The sequence below is a fragment of the Perissodus microlepis genome, chromosome 17 (assembly GCF_051167445.1).
Source record: "Perissodus microlepis isolate ML-2025 ecotype Zambia chromosome 17, ASM5116744v1, whole genome shotgun sequence".
NCBI lineage: Eukaryota > Metazoa > Chordata > Actinopteri > Cichliformes > Cichlidae > Perissodus > Perissodus microlepis.
The window spans coordinates 17,159,671-17,183,764 of NC_140477.1; the positions used below are offsets into that span (position 1 = coordinate 17,159,671).

Below are 24,094 nucleotides of genomic sequence, written 5' to 3' on the forward strand. Positions count from 1 at the left end.
GGTAATCTCTTCTTGCCTCCATGTACAATTGTAAAATGTATTTTAATAAAGCCTGTTTGCAGACTTATATGAAAACTTCTTTATTGGACATTTTTCCAAAAATTAAGGGTCATTTTATGCTCAAAACATTTTTGTGATGAAGGAAACATTTGGTCAGCTGGCATGAAATGACCCACTTATAGGGCCCTGTCATATTACTAAAACTAAACGCAGATGTTTTTAATATCATTAATTACACCTACTCATTGTTGACAGCCCCGCCCTGGTCACAGTCACATGGTCTGCAGCCATCCATGTCATTGGACAGACCCCAATGCTGTGGCTGTAAAAGCAGAAAGCAGATATTTATGAGTAATAAGCGCACTAAGGCAGAGAGGAAGGTATCCAGAGTGAGCGTGGATCCGTACCCGACACTGATCACAGTTGTGTCCTTCGACGAGGCGTTTGCAGAAGCAGCGTCCTGTGTCTGAATCACACGGGTTTCCTCCTGGCAGCATTCCCAGCGGATTACAGGTACAAGCTGCCAAAACACAAAACGAAGCAACAGGATAAACTGCATCAGCCTGTCTGACTGTAGTTACTGTATGTTTATCTATACTGAGTATGTTTGTGTCTATTTTCATTTGAAGTTCTGTGGTATTACTATGATATTTTATTATTATTGTCTTCCTCGACCCAAATCACTTCAATTTTTTTACCCTAAAATTCCACAAATGTACATATTAACATGCTGAAATTAGGGTATATTTAATATACTATGATCTATTTGAATTTTAAAATGTAGAGGGACTTCTCTATAGATTATACAGGAAGTAAGAACTTTGTGCTGCATTATTATTTGTTGAGTGGTCGCCACAGCGGATGGATTCACATGTGTTATTTGGCTGATTTTGCACAGGATGCCCTTCCTGATCTAACCTCCCATTCATCTGGATCTGGGACCATTGACATATTTAGAGTTTTCACCAACATACCAACAACCTTAACCTTAGTTTAAGGTTTGCTCGGTTTTTCAGGGTTTAATTACGAATTAACTCACTTTATTTTGTAGCATTTTGTTTCCATCTCCTTGTGTTAACCTTTGCTTTAATAAGATTTCATAAGAAAGCGTATAATCTGACTTACGCAGGCAGCCATGTGGCCCTTGTCCCAGCCCGTAATGTCCTTGTCTGCAGTGGTCGCAGCGCTCTCCTTCCACATTGGCTTTGCACCGACACTGACCTGAGATCAGCCTGGCAATCACATCTGTCCTCGGGTCACACAGGCCGCCCTCCAGAGAACCGTCAGGCTCGCAGTTACAGGCTAGAGAGAAGAAAAAGACATTAAAGAGATTAAAAAAGGAATGGACACCAGTTAGTGCACCAGGAAAACATTCAGCGCCTTAATACACAGTATAAGGCTCAATATGCCAAAGATATCAAAAATATATCATATGTAGCAGGATGTAGTTTGTAGCATCACTTGTGATATCACTAAGGACAATTTAGTAGATTTTTTGCAGCTTATTCCAAACTTACAAATTCTTTACTCTGATTTTATAACAGATGTTTTCATGTTTTCTCTCATGATCATAATAGAGTTTATTCACTTGAAAAATATGATCATGATCTTAGCAGGTAAAATCCTGCTGCAAGAGCTACTTTCTGCCTTAGTAGAGGCTTCAGCTCTACTAAGGACACCTCCATGCATTTAGCACGCAGTCTAATTAATAGACTGAACTACGGTTGCGTAGCAGTGACCTACGTTCACAGACGTTTGGGTCCCTCAGGTTTCTGCTGGGGTGCTGGTAGAAGAACGGCGCGCACTGCTCGCACTGTCGGCCCAGCGTGTTGTGCTGACAGTCGTCACACACGCCTCCGCTCACGTTGCCGGACGCCATGTACACGGCCAGGTCAAAGTGGCACGACGTGGAGTGCTGGTTACACTCACACTCTGAGAAAGAAGGACAGTGAAACGTAGACTTTGAGTTTCCTTTGAAAACAGAAGAGCACATTTCCTGTTCACATTTTCAGTGTTTTCATAACTTTACTACCAGCGTGTAATTATCATCATCATCATCACTTATTTGCTTTTAACGTGCACACAGTTCACAGTATGAAATGTTAAAAAATGTTAGTATATTTTATTCACTGGTCTGTGATATGTCAGACCAGTGAATAAAATATGGTTACTTTGAGGCTTCTGTTGACACAAATTTTAATGGTCACCAGCTTTTGCACTTTCAAAAGGCTTTTATTATTAATTTAATTAAAAAGTTTACATTCAATTAAAATACGCAAACCATTTTTTACCCCTGAAAGTTTCACTGCTTCCTTTGTGGTTAAAACATTATCCTACACATATCAATTAAGCGTTCTTTGACTGTCAGTCTCCCTGTTTGCTGTCAGTACTGTCATCATGTTTGTGGAGATCTTCCTCTGAGTTTAAAGAGCTGAGAGTTGTACACAGACTTTTCCATGTTTGTGTTCTTACTCTTGCAGGCGTGGGTGTTTCGTCCCTCAGCAGGCCTCCAAGGCAAATCGTGATAAAAGTCTTGGCAGCGCTCGCAGTTCAGTCCCTCAGTGTTGTGATTGCACATGCACCGGCCATGGACCTACACACACAAACACACACACACACACCCGCACACATATACAGTAATAGCTTATTACTGATTTAACCACCACAAATGTCTGATAGCCAACTATATTTGTTGATATCAGTTTATTAAAATATACAAAGCTGAATCAGGTTTCTGAGAAAAAGTCGGAATTCTGAGATTAAAGTCAGAATTCTAATATTAAAGTTAGAATTCTGACAAAAAAGTCAGAATTCTGATTCCAACGTTTCTGACTTTAATCTCAGAATTCTGGAAAGCAAGAAAAAAAGACGTGCCCACTTTTTTATTTTCCCGTGGCCCTAGTCCTCTTCCGTAACTCAGTGATAAACACCATGAGATCCAATTTATTAGACTTATTGCATGCTTGTTTCATCATTAAATTACAAACCAGACCCAATTATTTTAGGTTATTACTTTGTGTCATGGTCTGCCTCAGCAGAATAAGTTTAAATTAGATTTAAAAATGGTAAAAATGGTGTTTCTCGCCTTTTCTTTATATGCCTGTGTGACGTACCATCCCCTCTGCACTTGTCGGCGGTCCATCAATTGGGGCACACTCGGAGGCGTGCCCATAGCAGAAGCAATTTCCCCGGACGACCATGTCATAGAGGGCGTAGTAGTACTTATCCTTCACCTCATCGCTGGAGTCGAGCAGGTTGTCACCCAGAGTGTGGAGCTTCATGAACTTCACCCTGAGGTTCGTGATCTTCAGCATGTCTGTGTACACACAGGAATGTATTATTAAAATGGTTACACACACACACACAGACACACACACACACACACACACACACACACACACACACACACACTGTTTTACAGGGAGATTCACTTTAGTATCTCACCCGCAGACATCTGTGAAAGTGTTTCATTAAATCCAAAGCATCTATGTTTCCATCAGGATCACTTTCATCACATTGAGAATATTACTATTATTATTATTGTTATTATTATCATTATTGCATCTGCATTGAACAGTATTATGTGGGATAAAAATGAACACAGAAACAATAAGAAAAAGAGCAACTATATTTTAAGTGGGTTGCAAAAGGCTTGCAGAGGCAGCAGAAGCTGCAGACTGGCTAAAGCTAGCCAGTTGGTGCCAGTAAGGTTACTAATGGGATGCACAAACAGAACTGGCCCTTGAGCGCCACAGTTTTAAACTTTGTGGGAATTTTTGTTTATTATTTAAAGTCTTTTGTGTTTTCAGGTTGTAGTATCAGTATCAGTAGGTGATTTCCTGTTTTATTTTGACATTCCTCAGTTTACTTCCCTGTTTTTTTTCAATATGTGTTCTAAAAGTCTGGATTTCTATTTTTGTTTTCTTGGATTTTTGAACGGTTGTTTTTTCCACCATTAAAGGTGCACTTTCTGTTTAACCCGTCTCCCTGTAGAGTCTTGCTTGTGAGTCCAAATTCCTGCAAACTATGACACATTGGCCCCAAGTATAGCGCTCCAGCCTCCCACCAAGAGAGTCTGAACTAGGACTGACCCTTCTCTTTGAGTTTGACTCTTCTCCTGCATGAATTTGCTCCAAGAGCTTCAGTTTCCACCGCTGTGTTAGGTTAATGCTGCCTGTCTTGCCCGCAACATACTCAGAAGAGATTCTTCATCACAACCCTTAAAGTCTCAAACTGTGAGTCTCATTCCTGTCCATAAAGGCTCAGTGATGTCCTGCTGTGTTAAGTGCACAAGGGCATTTTGAGCCCTTGATACACACGCAAGTCTCCTTGACAACACAGCACAGTTTATATCACTGTGACATTAAACGCAAGGTTTCAGGGGACAAATTGCATGTGCTTTATTTATTTAATTGAAGTTATGTTCAATTCTGAAAGTTGGACAGAAATATTTCCACTTTTTCCCTTCCCTCCATAATACAGGAGGCGGAAAGATTTACAGATAAAATGCTCAAGTTTCACAGCCATGAAGAAAGTGAAAATGCAAACTAAATGGTCCCAGACCGCAGCAGTTGTTTGACTCGAAACAATTTTAATCTCCACATTTCTACTTTTCTTTTACTCAAAATTAACAGTAATATTTTTTTAAATTTCACTTTCGAACTAAATTAAAAAGAAAATGCTGATTCCATCAGCTTAAAGTACTAATAGAAGACCTGCTGAAACTGTACCAGAGTCCATGAACGAGTCAGTATTTTGGTTTTATTTCTTCTCACTGATTTCAGAGTTTCTGAGCGTGAGGATACCGCCGCAGTTCCTTACACACCCACAGCGGTTACCATGTACTTAACATGAGCCAACTGCATGTGTGTGCGATCAAGGAACAGAGGCAGTGTGTGAGGTTACAAAGTCCAAGTTGCTTCCACCTGAGAAATTCTTTCCAGTGTTGGTCCTGTCTGATCTCTGATGCCTGCAGATCTGCTACAGGTAGCTCAACAACTGCTGACTAAAAGAAATCATTCTGGTATCCTTCTGTGGTACGTTCAGAGTCTCACTCAGGTTAAATCTTTCATCAGTTTCATATTGGTTTTATATAAGTTTCCTGTAATCTGGTACTAATTTGATATAAAAGAGTGGCTGCATTCAATTAAGTAATTTCGGATTAACCAGTTTTATTAGTCAGAGATGCTGTGACACAATCATCTAGCCATCACTTGTCAAACTCGCTCAAATCCTTACACTTTCCCATATTTCCTGCTTCTAAAACATCGACTTTGAGGGCAAAATGTTCACTTGCCCCTAATTTATCCCACCCACTAACAGGTGCTGTGATGAAGAGATGATCACTTCACCTCTCAATAGTCATGATGTCAGTGTAAGCATATTTACAGCCTGGTTTCTGCCAGGTTTTTTTTACCTTCTGAATGGTAAAATTACCTGCATTGATTTGATTTTTTCCCCTCAAACTTGGCATGAATCATCTATTTACACATATAAATCCATTTCAGATTTTAAAAGAGAAAGCTTTATCTTAAAGGGTCACAAGATTAAATGTTTGAGTTTCTAAAACCAGAAGCAGCTCACTCTGTATCCTTGTGCTGTAGGGGTCGTCAATGTCAAACGCGGGGTCCAGCACTCGAAAAATCACCTAAGAGACACGAGGGGGGAAAGGTAAGAACTAAAAATATGGAAAAGTTTGTTTTCAGAGGGAGGGAAAAAATGCAAACACAAACTAGCCTCTCCCTCAGTGGATGGTTCGATATCAGAGTAGCGGGAGTCGCAGATGATGTCGTCCACTCTGACCATGGGCCCGGTGGAAATGCCAGGGAAGGTCGAATTGCAGTTGTAGGCAAAGTAACGATAAACCTGCCACGATTTTCCGTTGTCCATGGAGCGCTCGATCATCATGGCAGCCGGCCGAAACGTCTGCAGGCAGATAAAGACCAACAGGCATCTTATTACTGTAACTGATACGACTGTTTCTTTTATGGCCACTGCATCACTCACATATGAAAAATAAATAAAATAATATTCTGCCTGAAGACTGGGCGGAAATCTACTGACGTCTACATTAAGCCATAATAAGGGAACATTTTTTCTAGTGTTTGGTTTTTTTTTTTATTACATAAAAAGGTTGAAATAAAAACAATTTAACACGTAAGAGTGATTCTTCAGAGGACAGATAGGATGTGTTAATCTCCATATTTTTTTAAGCATCTTTACTTAATCTGGTATTTATAGTGACATGTTTGTGTGCCTTATGTTTAATATAAAAATGTCACTCTAAAACTTTTTTTATATGATGCATGTGACGGTGAAAAACAGATACCCACCTTATTTCAAATTATTTGGAATATTTTTTCGTAAGACTTTGACACCATAGTGGCATTTAACCAATATTTTAATAAAATATAGCCTACATGCACATTTTCTGTAATAGTTCTCTGTTTAAATAAATTATAATTTATACATAATAAGCTAAAATAAACTAAATTAGCTGATCTTTCCTGTCTTGGATGGGCCGGATGTACATTGTGTCTCTGAGAGTGTTTGGACTCTGACGTAGAGCTGCTGAGTTGATGAGAGGCAGCTCCAGCTGGCCACCATCAAAGCCGAGCAGCCACGAGAGGCGAGCTGCATTCTTTTACTTGCCCTCTCCCTCCTCCTCCTCCTCCTCCTCTCCCCACCGTTCTCAGGAGACCAGACTAATTTTCAGTGATTCCCCACCACAGCTGTTCAACACTGTGTTTTTCTGCCTGCCCTGGGTATGGCAGCAGTTGTATGATGTGTGTGTGTGTGTGTGTGTGAGGGAAACCAGGCACCTTAAAGGTCATGATAAGGTGTGTGAAATGAAACTCCGCCTCCAGGTCAAGCTGGATGATCACGTTCTCCACACCTGCAGCAGACAGGAAACAGGAAATAAACATTTCAAGTTTTTCGCAGACTGATTTCTTCACACGCATTAACATGCGTTCGACTCTTTTACGCTAACACAGTCAGCTCGCTTTTTTACGCTGCAGTTACTCAGCCAACAGTAACATCATAAATTTACTTGCATGCAAAACTTTATATGTAAAAACATTCAAAGCACAGTTTGAATTTAAAAACAGCAGCTCGGAGGACTTGGAAGATTCCTGTGGGGGAATTAGGAAATCCCAAGTGGCTCCTGCAGCTTCCTGCTGTTTGAGAACCATCTGCACTGCTGGCCGCCGAGCTGCCGTGACTCACACCTCTGACAGATTCCCAACACTCTGCAGGAACAACTGCATGGGAACCAGCTGCACTGGGATCACCATGAAGGATCCAGCTAAAGGTTTTACGATGCGGATTCATGGACTTAATTTCACAGAGAATTGCATATAAATGTTCTCCAGCTTGTTTGGAATAAACCAAACTAAACACAAGTTGGTATATTTAAACAACCTGACTGCAGCGTATCAGGTGCACTGATGTTTGTGTATGTTGGAGAAGATGTTTGTTTCTGTGGTTGAGACACAGGTTAGGATTCATGACTTCTAGAAGTGATGTAAGTTGCTGACTGAGGAATGAGTCAAACAAGTGATGTTGAACTTGGCTCGCCAGTTTTCACACAAGCATCTCTTGAGAAAAGTCACAGAAAACTTTCATGGTAAAACTAGAGCTGTCATGAGAGCAAAATGAATTCATAAAACCAAACGAAAGTCAAACAAAAATGTCAAATTTAAGAAAATTTAAGAAAATAAAATAGAAAACTTTAATGACTTATTATACGATATGTTTGTTCTCATGTTATTGTATGCGATGTGTATATTTTAGATTATATCAGAATTAAATTCATTAAAATTTGACCTGTGCTTACTTTCTTCCTCCTATGGGAACTTATTTTATCCACACAAACTTTAAATAAAGCTTTAGGTGCAGGAAGAAGTTTTGTGTGCACTGAATACATTTCCCATGTAACCCCAAAAACTTGAGTTGTTCAAATCCATCAAACTTTATTTCAAACTGCAATAATTGACCAATTTGACCAATTACCAATAAAATTAACCAAACATACCAAATAAGTAAAATTTGTTTAAATGATGCACAACGTTTGTCAAATATTTCTTTTTAATGTCATTTCAAATTCATCTTCGGTTTCAGTTATTTTATCTGCCACTTTGATGCTTCACACAGTGTAAAACTGGGTGATATTAATAAGGTTTCATAGAAAAGTCTCATATTAATGAATCTGGGTTTGTCTACATAGAAATGGTACAAAATAAAAAGATTGGCTGGTAATTTTGTCAGTGGAAGAAAATCATGGGTGGAATCGTAAAAATTACAACCACAATCCTCACATTTGGTAGTTTTAAGCTTCACTGTGAAGCTCTTCCCTGTACCAGTGGATAACAATGAAACAGGTGATTACAGGTGAGAAAACCTCTCAGTTATAAACTGTCTCTCCGTGGAGCTCTTAAAGCTCTCCTGTCTCACATCACGCTTCTCATTTTTTCCACTTTAAAGTCAAGTGTTGACACACATCTGTTTCTTAACCGCACACCTGTTCTCCTCAGCACACCTGTAAGCCCCACCCATAAGGACTGCTGCTATGAGAGGCTCTGCGATCTCCTGTCTACTCATTACTGACCTCAGTACTCATGAGATCGGCCTCTGTGAGGGCTCACACGCTATTCTCCCTCCAAAGTAAACAGGAAACACCCCTCATCTTGTTTCTCTAGTGCGTTTGTGTCTCTCACCGTTCTCCGACTGCCACCAGGTCTTGAGGCGGTTTGGGGCGAAGGTGGTGACCACGTTCTCGATGGTGTGGCTGATGTCGTTGCTCTCCTCGTCGTACATCTCCCTGGAGTCGCACACAAAACATTTTGTCTCCTGATGGACAGGAAGTGCGAAAGCGTCAGTTCGCCATACTCTTCATGTGCCACGCAGACACCAAACAGAAATAGCAGCTGATTCGTTAACATTAAAGGACATCGGACAGTTTTCTTAGGGACTGTTTCTTGCATAGAATGTGGTTCAAATGGGGTGAAACGTTTAGGCAAATTTTAATTGTAGATAACAAGCTTAAAATACACAAGATCTTGTAATTTTACAAAAAACTGTTTTTTCTGTTTTTATATTTTATGCGACAGTAAATATGTGCTTTTTTAATGCAATCCAGCTGCTATAATGTGAGTGTTTTAATGTGAGTGCTAGTTTTACAGTGTACCTAAATGGGAGTGTTGTATATTCCCACAGAGGGGAGCAGACTTTACAAAAAGCATCCACAGTTTTAGAATGAACTATTCAACAATGCCCTATGGAGGTAAGATTGAAGTGTCCACATACTTTTAGCCATGCAGTGGTTTAACTGATGAGCTGGAAGAGATGAAGTCAGTAATGATGTACAGTGTATATGATACTGCTGCTGCGCTTCTCTGTGCCGTGTCTGTTTAATAATCCCCTCCACTGCCTCTGGGATCTGCACGCCAGATGGTTTGGCATGTACGCAAGCTAAACTACGGTTCACACACACACACACACACACACACTCTTAAATGTCACAATATTTCCGCGTGTGAATAAACAAAATGAGTTTCTCAATTTCACCAAGCTCTGAGCCAACTATGTCTGCGCTGAAATGGGAGTAGATTCTGAATAAGAGGCTCCACTTAGTAGGAAAAAAGGAAAAGAAAGTCAGCTGCTTGAGTCAGACTTCTTTCCCTCCACTTCATCTGCAGCTCATATTTTAGGATTGTGCTCATCCTCAGAAATCTCAGATGGCCTCACAGCGAGCCTGTGCTTTCATAAAAAACACCATTCACACACAGGACTCGCTAAAGGCTGTTTGATAAAGACAGAGTATCCCCTTCGTCGCCCCCGGCCCACATCCACACAGGGAAGGCTTTGTGAGGCGCACAGCGCTTTTATTGTGGAGGGGAATGTCTGAACTCCCACTCGACATTATGTACATGCGCATCCTCACACACACGCACACGCACACACACACACACACACACACACACACACAATCATAATCATAATCAGAGAAACAGAGTAAAATAAAGTTGCTGTGTGCTGAACACCATCACGTTTGAGAACAGTTGGAGAAATCTCCACGTCTATTTGCTCTTCGCTTATCTCTAAAACTGTACACATGATCTGCTTCAAACTTGGCAAGTGTGTTGCTTGGGTAACAATTTGATGTGATGCTAGGTTTGAGGTCATTTGGATCACCCGTTCTCTTATTTGATGCTGAAATATTACCTACAGTAACTGTTGCTTGCGCCACTCTGTGCTTAGGGTGAGGGGCAAACATGCTTGTTTGGGAGGACATTTACACAATCCCAAGTTACCCCTCAAGTTAACCATCAAAACTAAGCAGACCCTAAGCTAAGCTTAATTCTAAATTTAACCCTAAAACCAAGGCTTAAAATAAACTTCTAACCAGTTTTGATGGTCAAAAACTGCTTCTGACAAAAGCAGCTAGAAGATTTTTGTTTAATTTTAATTTGGCCATGTTGTTTTGGAAGAGTAGTTTATAAAGAAGCTGTATCCCACAATTGCACAGTGAGGTTTTGAACATCACACACACATATTCAGTGAATATAACCTCATAACTGCCCCTTTTCCAAAACAGTCACTTAATGATAGCCTGCAATGATTCATCTGTAAATTGTAGCTAGAGTAACATGGGTTATATTCACTGAAGGGCCTCTTCATCACTACATTTACTAAGGTTTCATTCATTCAGTAGCTGCGCTGTCTCAAAAGCACTGATATCAACAATGTATGTTGAAAGAATTCAAAAGCAATAAGTCATAGAAATCTTCAATTTACACCTGACCCACTTTCTACCATTTGCAGGGACTTTGTCTGCAGCTATGAGGGACTTCTCAAAAACGTAATCGTCTAATCAAATTTATCAAAGTCGTGAAGATATGAAAGTGCTTTTGAGGGGAGCAGGAGAACTGCATTAGCTTGTTAAAGTGAGTTAAGCTGACACACAAATGTGTTCAGAAGTGGCGTGCTGTGATTTAAAAGTTGTGTTTCATGTTGGACAATGACGCAGAAATGATCGCCAGCCAGGGAGGCAATAAGGAAAGAAAAATATTTAAGTAAAGTGTTTAACAACTTTATTTAGGGTGAAATCATTTAAAATGTAAAACTCCCTGTGTTAGTATGGTCAGTTTTTCAAATACAATTCTACAAAGTTAAAGTGAACCTTTAATACTTTTCCGGTTATATATATATATATATATGTATATATATGTACTGTTACATTGGTGAATTAAGCATGGCCAGAGTTTCAAATAGTGAGATCTGTGTGTGACCAAGACAAAACCTCAATCTTCAGACTGCTCAGCACGCTCTGTTTTTGGCAGTTTTTTCGGCTTTTGGCTCTGTATGATGCCATTCTGTGTGCCTGTGCCTAATATGGTCTTCTAGGCACACAGATCTAGCTGTGAGCCTAGAAGACCGACCCACTAGCTGTTAAAACCTTATGTTTATGAGAAGCTAAAACAGCTTTAATGATAAAGGATTGCATTTATATAGCGCTTTTCGAGACCCTCAAAGCGCTTTACAATTCCACTATTAATTCACTCTCACATTCACACACTGGTGGAGGCAAGCTTTCCAGCTATTTCAGTCAGAGGAGCTACACTGAGGCCAAGGTATAGGTAAAATACAAATAATAAATAGACTATCAATAATGCAAAGCTTCCCTAGCAGCATGTAGAAAAATATGAAGCTAGAAATATTCAAAATTTCAGAAATAAAGCTCTGACAATTGATGTCAGCTGCAGAAATCCAATAATCCAGCAGGCCTTTGAGCCATCTGTTACAGAAATACTGTAGTGGCAGGAAACACCAAGATGAAATAATTCGGTTGGCTAAACGTCTCTTTCCACAACTCTGTTTACAGAGACGGTTCACGAAGTCCACTGAGACTTAGAATTGCTTCACATGGTTGAACTGTGGGCCTGAGTTCATGAGTGTTGTGCTGTAAGGAAACTGCTCATGTTGTGAATGCCACTCTTATATATCAGTGATGTTTGCTTTTTCTACTGACATCCTTTAAATGTTGCATTTAAATGACGTATGACATATATGAACTGTCACATATAATTACAGTCAATATATTTTCTTTCTGATTATATTCAGAATCATCCCAATGGGAAAAATCTGCTCTGCAGGCAACCACAGCTTTGAGTTTATGCTTTGTTTTTACAAACCGTGGTTTCAAATCAAAGAGAAAGAAAAACTACTCGAGTCTAACCACTAGATGAGAGAACAATCGAGGATAAGTATTCACAAGTGGTGAGATGAAGCGTAGTACGGTTTTAAACCTTACTATGTATATTTTTGCATGCATATGAATCTGTAATTATGATCCAATAAACAGATGTACAGTAGTTAAAAATGCAGTAATCCACCTGTCCACTAAAGGAGCAAAAGTGTGCCAAGAAAATATCCCCCACAGCTTTCCAGCACAAACACCACCCGCCTGAGCTGGTGACATAAGGCAGGATGGATCCATGCACTCATGTTGTTGCCATCAACAACCCTGCCATCCAAACAATGCAGCAGAAATTGAGATTCATCAGAGCTCATCATCTTCTGTTGTCCAGTTTTGGTCAGCCTGTGTGAACTGTAGCCTCAGTTTCCTGTTGTTAGATTTTCTGCTGCTGTAGCTGTCACAGCTCTTACTCACTGTGATGTTTTGGAGTAAAACATGGCCAAAAAACATAACGTAGCTAGATTTACTGCTGCAGAAGCCCTGATGCTAACCCTATATTCTTCTGAATAAAAGTATTTAATATCATAATTAATGACATTAAAACACACTGGAGTTATCATCTAAAGTTTAAGGCAAGTATCTTTGACCAAAATCGGAATAAATTGACTTTATGTAAAGATTAGAGATAACCCTATTTCCTTACTGATCTCAGAAAATATTTATCATTGCCCCAATATTTTGTTCTGTGGGTTGTTTTTTCTTTTCTTTTCTTATTTTTGTAACTGTAAAAAAAAAAAAAAATCTGGTTTAGATAATGGAGGAAAACAGAACAAAACAAAAAAGCAAAGGAATATTAGTCATGAATATAGGAAAAAGAAAATGAGCCATTAGAAAAAACAAAGGCTCATTTAATTATAAAAACAGAGTGGTCAAGTGAGGCTTTAAAAAGTCTATATAAAAGGCTATCTTCTTTTGGCACTTTGTAAAGCAGATATTAAACACAAAACACGTGCAGGAAGCCTTCAATTGAGCCTTCTCTGCGCTACCTGTGCTCTAAAAAAGATCCTTTCTTACCTCCAGGTGTCCCACGATGCAAAAGCTCTCGGCCTCATTCAGTCCGCAGGTGGAGGAGGCGGTGAGTTTGTGCGCCCTGCCGATCAGCAGGTCACCTGTGGCTGGGTAGCAGCTGCCCTCGGTGCAAATATCTGGGAACTGCGGAACCTGCTGTGCCCTGACAGGAGCCCACAGGGCTGCAGGGAGGAGAGACTGGTGTCAGTGAGATGTCAGCACAAAGCACTGGCCTCGTTCTTCTTTTGGTTTTAATGATAAAAGCCAGAAACAGAGCAGACTTGCGGTCAGTTTATTTCAATTAGAATCACATGAATTCACTCTTCAGATGAGAATTAAGTGCGCAGCTGTGGGAAAGCGCTCTACTGAAAGTTTTATTTAGCTCTTAAACTCTCCCCCAGCATTTGTTTTGGAACAGGAAAACGGTGGATAATCGTTTACAGATGCCTCTCATTACATGTGATGGGAGCGAGCATGTCCCAGCAGATCAATTTTAGCCAAATAAAGTTGTTCAGATTAAAACTTCAACTCACCCAAAGTGGTTAAAAGGTGGATTATGAGTAACATGGCCCGAACCCGTGCACTGACAGCTTATCGTGATGTTCACGGTCCTACCGCAGAGAGTGTGTGCTGATGTGTGTGTGTGTGAAATGTGAAGTCAGAGGCGAGGGTGTTGTCTTGTAGAAAGTCCGCATCCCACCAAACAACAACTCCACCCCGCTGTCAGCAGCGCGCTACCGAGAGATCGGGAAAACGAGCGCACCCTCTGCTGGAAGGCCTAAAGACTCTATCTGTCCATGAAGCCAGATAACACACACCAATTAGATAAACTGCAGGAATGTCTTAAAGACATAAAGACCTGGATGGCCGCTAACTTTCTGCTTCTTAATTCAGATAAAACTGAGGTTATTGTACTCGGCCCTGAAAATCTTAGAAATATGGTATCTAACCAGATTCATACTCTGGATGGCATTACCTTGGCCTCCAGTAACGCTGTGAGGAACCTTGGAGTCATTTTTGACCAGGACATGTCCTTCAACGCACATATTAAACAAATATGTAAGACTGCTTTCTTCCATTTGCGCAACATCTCTAAAATTAGAAATATCCTGTCTCAGAGTGACGCTGAAAAACTAGTTCATGCATTTATTACTTCCAGGCTGGACTACTGTAATTCATTATTATCAGGATGTCCAAAAAACTCACTGAAAAGCCTTCAGCTAATCCAAAATGCTGCAGCAAGAGTACTGACAGGGACTAGAAGGAGAGAGCATATTTCTCCTGTTTTGGCTTCCCTTCATTGGCTTCCTGTTAAGTCCAGAATTGAATTCAAAATCCTGCTCCTCACATACAAGGTCTTAAACAATCAGGCCCCATCTTATCTTAATGACCTTGTAGTACCATATCACCCTATTAGAGCACTTCGCTCTCGCTCTGCAGGCCTACTTGTTGTTCCTAGAGTATTTAAAAGTAGAATGGGAGGCAGAGCCTTCAGTTTTCAGGCCCCTCTTCTGTGGAACCAGCTTCCAGTTTGGATTCGGGAGACAGACACTATCTCTACTTTTAAGATTAGGCTTAAAACTTTCCTTTTTGCTAAAGTATATAGTTAGGGCTGGACCAGGTGACCCTGAATCCTCCCTTAGTTATGCTGCAATAGACGTAGGCTGCCGGGGGATTCCCATGATGCATTGAGTTTTTCCTTTCCAGTCACCTTTCTCACTCACTATGTATTAATAAACCTCTCTGCATTGAATGATATCTGTTATTAACCTCTGTCTCTCTTCCACAGCATGTCTTTTATCCTGTCTTCCTTCTCTCACCCCAACCGGTCGCAGCAGATGGCCGCCCCTCCCTGAGCCTGGTTCTGCCGGAGGTTTCTTCCTGTTAAAAGGGAGTTTTTCCTTCCCACTGTCGCCAAAGTGCTTGCTCATAGGGGGTCATATGATTGTTGGGTTTTTCTCTGTATCTATGAAGCGCCTTGAGGCGACTTTTGTTGTGATTTGGCGCTATATAAATAAAATTGAATTGAATTGAATTAAAGAATTCTTTTTCTACACGTTAATATTCGCAGTTTTCTGCTCATAGTTTATTACTTCATTATAAAAGCTCGATTTAATTCTGTTTAATTGTCATCTTTATGTGCCAGATCTATTGTTTGAATCTTTGTAAAATTGTTTTGGTTTTCGTTTTGGAAACTAGTAAAGCTTGCTTATTTCTAAATTTCCTTGTACTTTATCAACTCGATCCCTGACCATTTCAAAACTAATTTTTAAATAAATTCAGTGTCAGTGGAAATATTCAATGTTTGGGGTAAAAATAAAGCATCATGCGAGCGTTACAAGACCAAAAACAACTACTTAAGTTTAAAAACATACCAGAATGGTATATTTGCAGACTGGCCTTTATCAGGATCATCTCCTATTTATGTTGAATTATTATTAATGCAAATATGGAAATCAGCTGGGATAATTCTGGTTTATACACTGCTACACTGCAGGGGAGCTAGATTCACCATGTTTTGTTTTTGACTCACCCTACCCCCAGCTTACAGGTTTCGAGAACCAAGAGGAATAAAAAGCAGTATGTATTTCTACTTAAAGACTAAAATATCACAAAATAGATCATTGTATTTAGAACTATGGCATCATAAACCCATAGTTTAACTCCAAGTTAATATTTTTTTCAGAGATGGAAACAAGCTACCATAACCCAGAGCTCAATAAGATGAATATTTGTCACTATATGTTTGTAAAAGGTAATTTGTGTTTGAATTGTTAGTAATTCTTTTCTGGATAACATTTTTTATAGGGAGTGACCAAAATGAATAGGGACAAAGGATGAAGAGGAAGATTCAGAAAGGAGAGCGAGTGAGATGGAGGCAGTGGCAACCCCTACAGGGAGCAGCCGAAAAATAAAGAAGGCCCTTAAAGCGGAATAGAGCTTTAACGACATGTGGAACGTCGGACTCTTGTTGGAGACGGACCGGAAGTAGCGTGAGGTTACAGTAGATTCTTGTGAAGTGTTGCACCTGGTAAGTTTATAAGCGGGTCTTTAGTGGCCACTGAGGAGCTCATTTTTGTACAGTTTCGTGACACGGGTTCCTCTCCAGGTGCTCCCCGCTGTAAATCCGGGCTTGGGGAGAAAATCGTTGATTACTGGGGGTTTGTTTCGAGTCTGCATCCTATGGCGGGAGAGCTCTCAAGCCTCGATGCTCCTGTGAGAACCCGGAGCTCTGACTTTGGTGGTCGGTGCTACATAAACTGGGCTAATTTCTCTGCTAGCTTAACTCTGAACTCTCATTGTTGCACATAAAATATGAACTTACTAGTAAAACTCTTTCTAAACCACCGAAACAAACTAGCATTATTAACAAACTAGCATTAAAGGGATGTGGGTTGTTATAAAATTACTTATATATTTGTTTCTTCAAAATAAAGTAATAGATGTTTGCTTCTGAGTAGATCATTTTTATTTTTGTTTTTTGACATTTTTGACTTTGAGCCTTGTAAAAGCAAGCCTATAGCTATCTTGAAATGCACCAGGTCACTTTAAGCAGTTACTACAAAGCAAAGGTGTATAACACAAGGCATGGTGTCTAAAATCGGCCTGGCAAACACAATCCGGGTAAACATTTTAGACTATTAACTGTATGTAAGTTTAGCTGTTTTTCTACTTTTAAAGACTTATGTCATGGCCAGTGGTACTACATTAAAGTAATTAAGTGAAAGCCACAAACTGTATTTGTGTAATATACCGAGTACAGTGTCAATAAAAAAAATAAAAATAAACAGACGATATGAGGTAACAAAAAAAATTATGTTCTACAATTACAGGACAGTCTGGAACTACCAGGACTTTTTTAGTTGTTGCTAATCTTACAGAATTTTCACAGTTTCACTGGTCTGGCTCACTTCAGAGGTATTAGTTTTTTGTTTTCTAATTATTTTTTATTTTTATTTCCTTTTGGCTTTTTGTTTTTAATTCTGTTTATTTTGCTGGTTACTAGAGTTGATTTTCTCACTTCATTTTAGCTTTTAATGTTTAAAAATGTTTAGTTTTTTAGTATCAGTATTAGTTTTAGCCTTTTTAGTTATGACTCACAGTCTTGTAGACTTCCAGAGTCTCAATAAACATGTCCATTGAGCCAGAGAAAATTGGAGAAACACAGTAGTTTTTCTCATATTCACATATTGCCGTGACTTCGGTGTCTAATATGTTTTAAATGTGCAGCTGCAATGAGTAAGCTTGGAGTTGTGATTATGATCAGGTGATTTAGACATACTTCTTAATTGGAAACTCTTCTTGAGTCCTATATGAAGTTCCAAAATACACTTTACAGTTAAGGAGAATGCATGAAAATAAAACTAAACAGATAGCATGTAGTCAGCCACATTTAAACATCCTGTTTGTTGTTGCTGATTAAAATAGTTTCTCTCACTCGTGAATGAGTCAGTCAGCATTCCTGCCTTCACCAGCTGAGGACTGAAAGCGGAAGTTAGATGTACAAATGGATGAAATGAGCTTCGTCTGAAGGTGTGTGGGCTCAGAGTAGAGCTGTTGCTCCTCCACATCAAGATGAACCAGCTGAGGTGTTTCAGACAAGTCCAGGTGGTCCAGTTGGCTGCTTTGGGAACGCCTCAGTGTCGCACCAGAAGAAATGAAGAGGAATGTCTGAGCTTCTACTTAGATCGCTGCCCTCACGACCCAGACATGGATAAGCAGCAGAAGATGGATGAATGGAAGGAAATGCTACTTTGGGAGATATTTTAGTGCAATGATAACATATTTATGTTAACTATAATCATTTTTTTCTTTCAAGCTTAAGGAAGATATTTGCAGCCAGCACATTATTTCTATTGTGTTTTTCAGATCTGCACTGTATCAGTCTCAGCTGCTGTGTTTGTCTTCAGTCAGAAGAAAGATGCTTAGAAGTGCATCAGCACAGGTGAGGAGGAAATGGTCGGCGCTGGACCATAAAAACCGTACCAGATAAAATCAGTATTAGATTTATGATTTGTAGGTATTGTAATTAATAACAGATGGAATGGGGGGGAAAGTAGAAATTGTAAATATATATTTTAAAAAAAAATCTTGTTGCCAACATTTTGAAGTATTTTAACTATTTGGCTGTTCCTTCTCAGATCATCCGGCAGGCGGTGAGGTACAGGAGTACAGACGCCAGCCTCATCCTGGAGAGATGTAAGTGAATTTCTTCTCCAGCTTCTCTTCTCTCTGCTTTGAGGGGTTTCGAATCTTTTTACAGATGTTCAGATGGGTTGAGATCAGAACATCAGGTTGCTGCAGTGTTTTCTCATCATGGAGGACCGGGACTGCGTCTAGTTATTATACATTAATTCAAAGGGGATTTTCATAAACGCTGGGCTAACTGTAATAAATATGCTGTCTGTATCTGTTTCAGCGATAAACCGGGTGCAGCTGTTAGGTCGGGTCGGCCAGGACCCGGTGATGAGACAGGTGGAGGGCCGAAACCCGGTTACCATCTTCTCATTAGCGACCAATGAGATGTGGCGCTCTGGAGAGGGAGAAATGAGCTCACCAGGTAGGAGTGTATAATGTAGTCTTTAGACCCAACAAAAGATCTACTAAAAACTTACAATACACCTCCAACTGATGTTCATACTATTATTCTCATGTGTAAAAAATTAAGGCCAGAATTGGCCCAAGAAAGACTCCAATCAGACCCACTGCACATCTTAAGGAAATGTGAACCAGGGCAGTTACTACAGCAGCATTTATTTATCATGTAGAAAAACTAGAACATACTGTTGACACTGACCTATTTATCTTATATTGATATATCTCATGGATTAAATAGTTAAATTTGAGAGAGAAGGGCATTTTCACTTAAGATCAAAGTGGGCTGTATGTGTCCCACATTGTAATATGACTTTGACATCTTTGATGTCGATGTGTTGGATTAGTGCTGTTTATATGTTAGCATCTTTAGGGTAATCTTGGGATAGTGTAGTGATTTAGGTTAGTACATATGCATTTGGTGCATATTGCTTGTTGTTTGAGTCTGTACTTATAAGCTGTGGTTAGCTTAAGGGGAGTCCCGTTTTACAAACATAACTATTTTATATATTATCGGATTTTAATTGTGAATAATCTGAAACATCCTCCTCTGAAATGTAACATTTCTCAGCTTGATCTTTCAGCTCAGATTTACTAAAGTAACCAACACCCCTCTTTTTATTCTGATTTGGTTCAGTCTGGTTTTACACATTGAAAGCACCAACATTCAACAGGGTTTGTGATGATTTGGTCAGCTTTGTTTCATTTTGCTGTTGCTCAGTCATATTTACGTACTGCACTGCATGATTTTGATCCATATCTGCAGATCAACGTGAACTGATATTACCTGCTGTTTTTGCTGCTAGATGTTTTTCATATCATGCATTTTCTGCAGGGTGAGGGCTGTTTGCACTTCAAGGTCTCATTTTTCTTTGCCTGCGTCCCTGAATTAAACACGAGCATTTCAGTGTCGGTGTTTCTGTGTTAGTCACTGAGTAGCAGACGCATTCTCTGCATTCTAGCTTAAATTTTGAAGCTAGAATGAAATAAAAGGTCAAGTGTTCTTTTAAAAGGTTTAAATGCTAAAATAAATATATGTTAAAAATGCACTGATAAAGCTGAGTGAGCTGATGAGAGGGTGCAAATAAAGGAGATATAATAAACTATCTGGATGATGTTTCAGTAACAAGAAGGAAGAAATTATTTAGGAAACTAATAGACTTTAACAAAATAAACGATTAACTGTGGAGCTTCTATTGAAGGTGGGATATTCATGTTGTTGTGACATCACTGTTTTATCAGTCAAAGTTGGATGCAACTGCTTGCATTTGCCACTAGAGGGCGTCGGCGAACGTTAACAGATTGTTATTCATCACTACTGCTGGATTTCAAGGTTTTGAGTCTAGACAGCTGCTCTTCATGTGCCTCTGCACTGGGCTCAGTCGTCATCAGACACTCCAGCCTTTATGGTTCATTCATGATCGTCATTAGAAATCATAAATACAACTGATGAGACGTGTTTCATAGCTCACTGTGATAGAAAAGCCGTGCAGGCAGCCTTTAAAGTGTTTAAATATTAGAATGAATAACACTCCAAATAAGAGGATTGACTGTTTTTCTCATGTTCTCTTGGGCTTAGCTCGGTTTTTAAAGGTATTTCAAGCGCTCTTGTTTCTTTGGAGAGTCTGAATACCAATTAATCTGATTCTGTTTTCTAATTCTAGGTGACATCAGCCAGAAGACGACGTGGCATCGTGTGTCTATATTCAAACCTGGTCTGAGAGACGTGGCGTACCAGTACGTCAAAAAAGGGTAGGACCTGCATGTTTCCTGTACAGGCAGAAGACTTAGCTGTGAATACATGTGTAGATTTACTGCTCTGCTGTGGATGGGAAAAGGGGAATAAAGCTGCATGACTATTTTTACCAGCTCTCTAAATGTTCCCAAACCCAAGCCAATCACAGAGTAATCAGAGTAATCCTATCTGTGTTTATCCACTGTCAGACATGAGCTGGCTTTCTTCTGATTGGCTGCCCCTCATAAACAGAAGGTTTGACTGGTATGTGAGTGGGAATTATGTGAGATAGCCATATGAAGAATACCCACTCCCAGTGACTTGTCTGGCATTGTAGATTTAGAGCTTGCAGTAGTTACTGTAAGAATCAGCATCCACCTTTGTGACAGTGTACATATGACAGAGTTAGAGATGGAGGCGAGGCTTAGATGGTTTGGACATGTGCAGAGGAGGGAGAGGGGCTATATCAAGTCAAAGATGCTGATGTTGGAGCTGCCAGGCAGGAACAGGTTGTTCTCACAGCCTCCGTGACAAGTAAACACAACCTGATGTAAAATCAGTTGTAGTGCTTCTTTACCTTATAAAGACATGCAGCATTTTATTAGTATTGAAGAGTAAAAACAGTCCTTGGGGGGGGGGTGTAAGAGTAAGAGTTCTATACTCAGTAACTCCTACGACTTCTGTTTTCAGATATAAAAATATGCTTTTATGGTCTTAAGCTCCAGAATCTCTTCATCACATTAGGAGTTTCAGAATAAAAGAACATTGTGCGAATGAACCATTGTCATTTTCAGGTCGAGGATTCTAGTAGAGGGGAAGCTGGACTACGGCGAATACGTGGACAAGAACCAAGTCAGACGTCAGGCCACCACCATCATCGCAGGTCAGGTCAAACACCCACACAAACACACTCGGGCCTGATTTAGACTTCACCGGATACTCTTTGCGTCGACACTGCCGGCATTTATTACTTGTTTATTACTGTGTGGTGGTGTCTCTGTGTTTCATATGCAGTAGCAGCCAATAGAAAGACATAAAATGCTGGGACTTTTGCACAGGATTCAGGGGTTGTTTTTTTTTGTTTGTTTGTTTTTTTGTTAAAGCGTAGATTTCCAGCTGAAGCCTAAATGCAGTGACACACATCTACTCTGTCAACATGTCACCCCGATGCTCTCCTCTCTGATTTCTTTTTGATTCTCTGCAGACAACATCATTTTCCTGAGCGATAACGTGCGAGACAGAACCTGAAGGACCTTCCTCTCTGTCTTCGTCTCCACCAAACACCAAGGCGACTTCTTTTTGTATTTTCTTCTTTATACCAAAATAAGACTCAAGGATGTGAAGTAAAGGAACTGTTTTCACAAGAAGCTGGGAGGACGGACAGGATAAGCTATGATCATCTTTGGCTGCGGCACCACCTGCTGGTGCACATGAAGTCATTGAGGCTTCAGGAGGAGCAGAAAGAGCTCAGCTGTAGTAAATGTACACCTACTGATTATGACTTAGACGTTACAGATAACTTTAATGTTGTTTAATCCATCCAAGTGTTCTAAACGCTTCTCCTGAATCATAACTCTGAGTTTGGGGACTCTTTGAAAAGTTGTAGCTCTGTTAAGAGCAGCTCTCACTCTGCTCTCACTTACTGTGACTTGTAATGTTATAGATTTTGTTTCCTTGTGCCAGTAAAGACATACTGTCTTTATAAGCTGAAGTTGTTTCATGGTGAGTAAGACAAATTTACCCTGTGAGCCAGTTTCACAGGGACGCCCACAAACCTGTTTCGAAATTTAAATTCAATTCTGCCTGCAAGTTATTTTCCCTCATCGCATCTCCGTCACGCTTTACGCTTGAAATCGTTGAGTTTTCTAGGAAAGATGCAGCAATAATCTCCATTTCAAGTAGCTGCTGCCGAGGTTAACTCACAGGTTAGGTCGTCTTTTATGGCCTAACGTGATCTCCCGCTTCTTAAATTAAGTAAAGCTTTCAGAAAGTCACTGGATTATGTGTAAAATGCATCACCACAAAACAGGTTTGTTTCTCCATGCGCGTGAAATGTTGATGTGTTGCAGATGGTCTTAAAATCAGATTTATGACAGGTAATCGAATCTCTGTGCCTGTCTCTGAAACTAAACGGCTTCAAAGGGAGGTCTGTTTTTCTCTGAGTTTAATTAAACTGCTTCCTGTCTCTTCCTCAAGCAGAAAGCTGCTGTGTTGGAAGCAGAGTCATCTCAAGTGTTGCAATCTGCGTGCAGTTTGCAAATTTATGTCTTGCTACACGATCAGCCTCAGGAGTGGACGCTTCTGCAAAATAAGATACATCTCTGATGTGGTAACAGTTTTGTCCCATTTGACCCCATGTTACCTTTTTTTTTTCTTCCTATAAAGAAAAAATTAAAGTATTTTTCTTCCAGCTCTGCTCCTAAATAAAAGCGGTTTCACTGGAGGTCAAGGTTCGCATGTCTCGCAAATTTCGACACCTTAAGACTGGTTTTAATTTCTGCTGTTTTCATTATTAACTGCATGAGTCATCTATAGCTATAACCACATTACTATGTGGGGAATTTGACAAATATTATCAGTTACATTTACTCTTGTTTTCTGCTCTGTCACTCTTTTGTCAGTTGCACTTATCTGTTTATCTTCATTTCCTTCCTGCACGGTGACTGAACTGTTCAGAAAGGACATACTAGACATTTGATTGTTTGTTTTTTAATACATATATGTTCCTAAAGATACAATAAACAACATTTGTTTAAAACATTTATTAAATGCACTTAAAAATTACTTTATATTGGGTAAATATACAAAACAAAATGAGAGAAAACGTTTGAAATAAGCTGAAAATGTAATTTTTATAGTTAAGGTATATATTTTTTTCAAATATTGTTTTAAAATGAACTCTTTAAACCCGTGTTTTTGTTTTAACCAGAATAATGTGATTGGCTGTTTCAGTAGCAGCCGGGGTGGGATTAAAACGAAAAGGTATTCTTGGCCTAAACTAATTGGTCGCACGAGTTTTTGAAGTTCCTGATTGGCTGCGCAGGTTGTCAGTGAAAGGCTCTGAGGAGCTTTAAATACAGAAGAGCTGTGATTGGTCAGGCAGACGAATGTGGGCGGGCGGTTGAGTTACGGGAGAACCCTGTGGATTCAAGGCCAATCAACCACAGTGATACCGGAAGTAGCTTCGGGTTATTTAAAAAAAATAAAAGGTTTTTTGAAAGACAGGATTGACTTTAGTTTGTAACTTTGCTTAGTTTCATTTTCCTTCATAACTCACGGACTAGAAACATACAATTGATATTTTTTCTTTTAATAAGAAAAACACTATAATATTCATTTTCATGCAAGAAGTTAGAAAAAAATGCATCATACTTAACCATTAGATCTCAAGCAGCACCAATCTTCAAAGCAATCACACTACTCTAATTATTTCTAATATTGTAATTAAAACATTATTTTATTTTATTTTTGTTACATTTTTAAGAGATAGCCTAGGG

The 24,094-nt window shown here is 39.6% G+C and overlaps 2 protein-coding genes across 2 annotated transcripts in view; one reads left to right on the forward strand and one right to left on the reverse strand.

Annotated features, from left to right (window-relative positions):
* lamb1b (laminin, beta 1b) overlaps nt 1–13,930 on the reverse strand; it is a 30,486-nt gene extending 16,556 nt beyond the window's left edge. Inside the window, exons 1-12 of the mRNA XM_084911128.1 lie at nt 13,801–13,930; nt 13,274–13,449; nt 8,718–8,850; nt 6,822–6,895; nt 5,737–5,925; nt 5,584–5,647; nt 3,114–3,316; nt 2,473–2,593; nt 1,744–1,932; nt 1,126–1,302; nt 408–520; nt 243–322 (exon numbers count right to left, since the gene is read on the reverse strand). Coding sequence (XP_084767254.1) covers nt 243–322; nt 408–520; nt 1,126–1,302; nt 1,744–1,932; nt 2,473–2,593; nt 3,114–3,316; nt 5,584–5,647; nt 5,737–5,925; nt 6,822–6,895; nt 8,718–8,850; nt 13,274–13,449; nt 13,801–13,834 — 1,553 coding nt within the window. The 5' untranslated portion in view covers nt 13,835–13,930. The remainder of the gene's footprint in view (nt 1–242; nt 323–407; nt 521–1,125; nt 1,303–1,743; nt 1,933–2,472; nt 2,594–3,113; nt 3,317–5,583; nt 5,648–5,736; nt 5,926–6,821; nt 6,896–8,717; nt 8,851–13,273; nt 13,450–13,800) is intronic.
* Nucleotides 13,931–16,189: 2,259 nt separating this feature from the next.
* Nucleotides 16,190–23,357, forward strand: ssbp1 (single-stranded DNA binding protein 1). Its single transcript, XM_084910702.1, has 7 exons — nt 16,190–16,298; nt 18,137–18,212; nt 18,409–18,466; nt 18,687–18,827; nt 20,527–20,614; nt 21,392–21,480; nt 21,802–23,357. Exons 2-7 carry the CDS (start codon nt 18,189–18,191, stop codon nt 21,843–21,845), a joined length of 444 nt encoding a protein of 147 aa, XP_084766828.1. The 5' UTR covers nt 16,190–16,298; nt 18,137–18,188; the 3' UTR covers nt 21,846–23,357.
* Nucleotides 23,358–24,094: the final 737 nt, after the last annotated feature.